Source organism: Terrapene carolina, unplaced genomic scaffold (genome assembly GCF_002925995.2).
Source record: "Terrapene carolina triunguis isolate 2854851 unplaced genomic scaffold, T_m_triunguis-2.0 Scaffold68, whole genome shotgun sequence".
Lineage (NCBI taxonomy): Eukaryota > Metazoa > Chordata > Testudines > Emydidae > Terrapene > Terrapene triunguis.
In genome coordinates this window covers 81,132,174-81,135,437 of record NW_020664419.1, presented here as the reverse complement: position 1 = coordinate 81,135,437, position 3,264 = coordinate 81,132,174, and the positions used below count along the sequence as shown (strand labels likewise).

Below are 3,264 nucleotides of genomic sequence, written 5' to 3'. Positions count from 1 at the left end.
CCTCCATATAGAAGCCCTCAGTCTAACAATAAAACAGAAATATCTAAGTCAAACATAGGGCACTCCCAATATAGGTTGTGGAACATTATTTACTGAGTAATCCGACTAGTTAGATGCAGCAAGATTATTTAAATTCAGCCAAAAGAGACTTGGACCTACTCTTTTAGAGATATTTAGGCTTATTACTTAAATTAAGAAAAAATAGTCACACAAATTCAGGGAATTCACTTTCTGCTTTATTTATTAAAATGTAATGTTATAGGTCATGTGACCTCAGGCAACAAATAAGCTCCTAGACCCAGAGAGATGTGTAAGGGAATCCCAACACAGTACCGGTGCCAGATGGGGGGTGGGAGGGAACCATGTATTAAGGGGGCAGAGACAGAGTCATCAGGGAAACAGACCTGCCAATCTCTGCATAAACTTTCTGCAAGGCATGTTTTTGACACTGCAGTTTCATCATATTGCCTCTTGCTCTCATATATGGCAACAGGCAGTGGGAGCCCAGAAGGACCAGTGCAGTACAGTGCCATGGCTCCTGGAGCATTAAGATGAGAGGGGGTGGAACTGGCAAGTGAGAAGGAGAGAGAGAGAGATACCTAGAGAGGAGAAAGAACATATATGTATATGTATATGGAATGGAGAAGGGTTGATCATGGTTGACTTGGCCTCATATTCCTATTGTCTCAGGGCCTCCAGAGATGTTGGGCACAGTGAACTCTTCTTATACGGAGTGCAGGTGGCACTGGGCAGAGCCACGGTGTTTTATCTGGTGATTGAGATGGGAGTCAAAGCTCTGTCTTCTCCTCTGGGCTGGGATCTTCTTTCTAAAATACAGTAGGGGCAGGAAAGCTGGGTTGATACCATCATGGTTTTCCGCATGGAGATTAAGGGGGAAGAATGTTTAAATTCCAGCTTCAACAGCCCGTGTTGCCTAATTTCCCCATCCCATTTCAGTAGCCCCTGAGTTACTTTCAGGGGGCATCACAGGCCATGGGGCCTCTGGCACACAAGGGCTCTTAGTACAGCAAGCTAAGCCATTATAAAAGCAATAGAAGCTCAGGACTGAATGAAAATGGAGGTTAATTTTCCCCTCCCTCTGCAAAGGGGTGGTGATTAATCTCAGGTCGATTTGGCCCAACTTTGAGTCCTCTGAGCTGAAAGGTTCTTGGTGAATTTTCATTCTAAAACCACCCTCTGTCCTGATCCCCTTATAGCTATATTCAGGGTCCAAACACATTCACCTCTGCTCCTAATCCCTGCATCTTGATGCAGCCCTACTCTCCATCTCCCCAGGCACTGCTCTGAGGAAGGGAAATGGCTTCCTTAAATGAGACTCTCACACCAGTCCTGAAGTCAGGGAACAGGACACCTTATTGCTCTAGGCTAAAAGGTAAAAGTTGGGGCAGACAGGGGCTCTCCAAACCCAGTCAGCTGTACTATCGCTGAGATCTGATGCCCAAGAGCAATGGAAGAAATGACGCAGGTGAGGTTGCAGAGAGCTAAGATTGTCCTGCTCAGAAGCATGTAAGCAGCAATGCTCTCCCACATCTTGTATACTCACCTTTTGCTTTCTCTCTAAGAAGCCATTGCAGAAGTCTTGCACACGCTCCACTGTGACCTCACCCAGGGGCAGCACATCCTGCTCCTCATCTGGCGTGTGGAATATAGCCAGAGCTGGCAGCTGGGACTTCTTCAGGTTGAAGAATGACATCACACGTTCATTGCCCTTCACATTGCTGTCCACCAGGACAAAAAGAATCTGCATTGGAGAGAGAGCAAACTAGAGACCCTGAGGGACAGCAGACACACATGATCACACAAAGACTTAGTAGGATACCATTGTAATGAACTGTAGATGCTAGACCTCTACAGCCACACTCCTGCCCCTCCAGGGCTTGAGAGTGCTACTACAATCCTGCCTGTGTCTCAGAGAATGTAGCTTTTCCTCCAGTTGCCACAGAAACAACAACCATCTTGCCTCTTTATCCAGCCCTGCATGGAGCGGACTGATGGCAGCACTACAACTTCAAGACAACCTGGAGCTAGCGTACAGTCTGTTCTCTACACCAGATTTATGGCACTTAGACCGTCACAATGTCTAGCATACTGCATGTAATAAATCCTCTTTGTCCTTGGTGTTTTCATGTTTGCTTTCTATAAACGTTTGAGCATTCAAGCTTTACTAGCCTGACTACTCTTGAAAAGTGCGTTTTTAGCTCAAATAGGCACTCAAAAGCTAATTTCAAATTGTGGGCCAAACCTTCAGCTGGTATAAATTAGCACAGCTCCATTGAAATCAATACCAGTTTATACCAGCTGTATAGTCAATTATAAAACTCAAAAATAATGCTCTGCTGGTTAGTTAGAGTATATAACTCGTGTATTGTTATGCTTCCATTCCCTGAACACGTCTCAACTTTCAAACCTGCCTATGTGTGAGACAAGTTATCACTATTGACACAAATGGCCAAAATATATAATGGCTGTGTTTTGTTGAGTGCTGCAACAGAGCTGACACATCGTATTTATTATTAATTATTATTATTATCATCATAAAATGTGTTTTGAAGATTGTTTTCTCACTGTGTGAATCAAAGGAAGCAGTTTTGCAATCACGTCCAGTATGTTTCCACACACCAGACATGCCAAACCCGCGAAAAAAATGCAGAAATTGGGCTTGTTTTTGGCTTAATTGGCTTGTGAGTTGCTTATTGGCTAGTTTTTGGCTTGTAACTTGTTGCTTGTTGTAGATTGTTGCTTCTTTTTTTTTTTTGATCGGCTCCAGGCAACCAGGGGCAAGGGAGAGTAAGGGGAGGCAAGCGGGGGCAAGGGGCGGGGGAGAGAGTCAGGGTGCAAAGTGGGCCCACCACAGTCCCAGACTGCACGCTGGGGGGATCTAGTCACATAGCGTGTTGGGGCTCTTAGGGATTGGCTTGTTTTGACCTTGTTTTGAAATGGGATTAGCTTGATTTTTGGCTTATTGTGAAAGTCGGGGGGCTTATTTACCATGTGAAAGTTGGCAACTGTGCCACCCTCTTGTGCAATAACTACAGAAATATGTGTTCAAATGAGACCAACTTATGTTGCATGGGAAGAACTTGTCTTTTACACTTAACTCCTTACACCTCGATCTTCGTGGACTGGCAAAGCTGAGTTTTCACTATTCTAATCATACTGAAACCGCTTTCAGGGTCAGCATTTGAATGGAGGAGGCAAAGTAAAATGATGAGATGTCTTTTGAAATGAGGCAGTCTTTCAGAT

General features: G+C 44.5%; 1 protein-coding gene across 1 annotated transcript in view; it reads right to left on the bottom strand.

The window, feature by feature from the left end:
- Window positions 1-295: 295 nt before the first annotated feature.
- Window positions 296-3,264, bottom strand: part of ERP27 (endoplasmic reticulum protein 27) — a 21,150-nt gene continuing 18,181 nt past the window's right edge. Inside the window, exons 6-7 of the mRNA XM_024208561.2 lie at window positions 1,565-1,762; window positions 296-827 (exon numbers count right to left, since the gene is read on the bottom strand). Coding sequence (XP_024064329.2) covers window positions 789-827; window positions 1,565-1,762 — 237 coding nt within the window. The 3' untranslated portion in view covers window positions 296-788. The remainder of the gene's footprint in view (window positions 828-1,564; window positions 1,763-3,264) is intronic.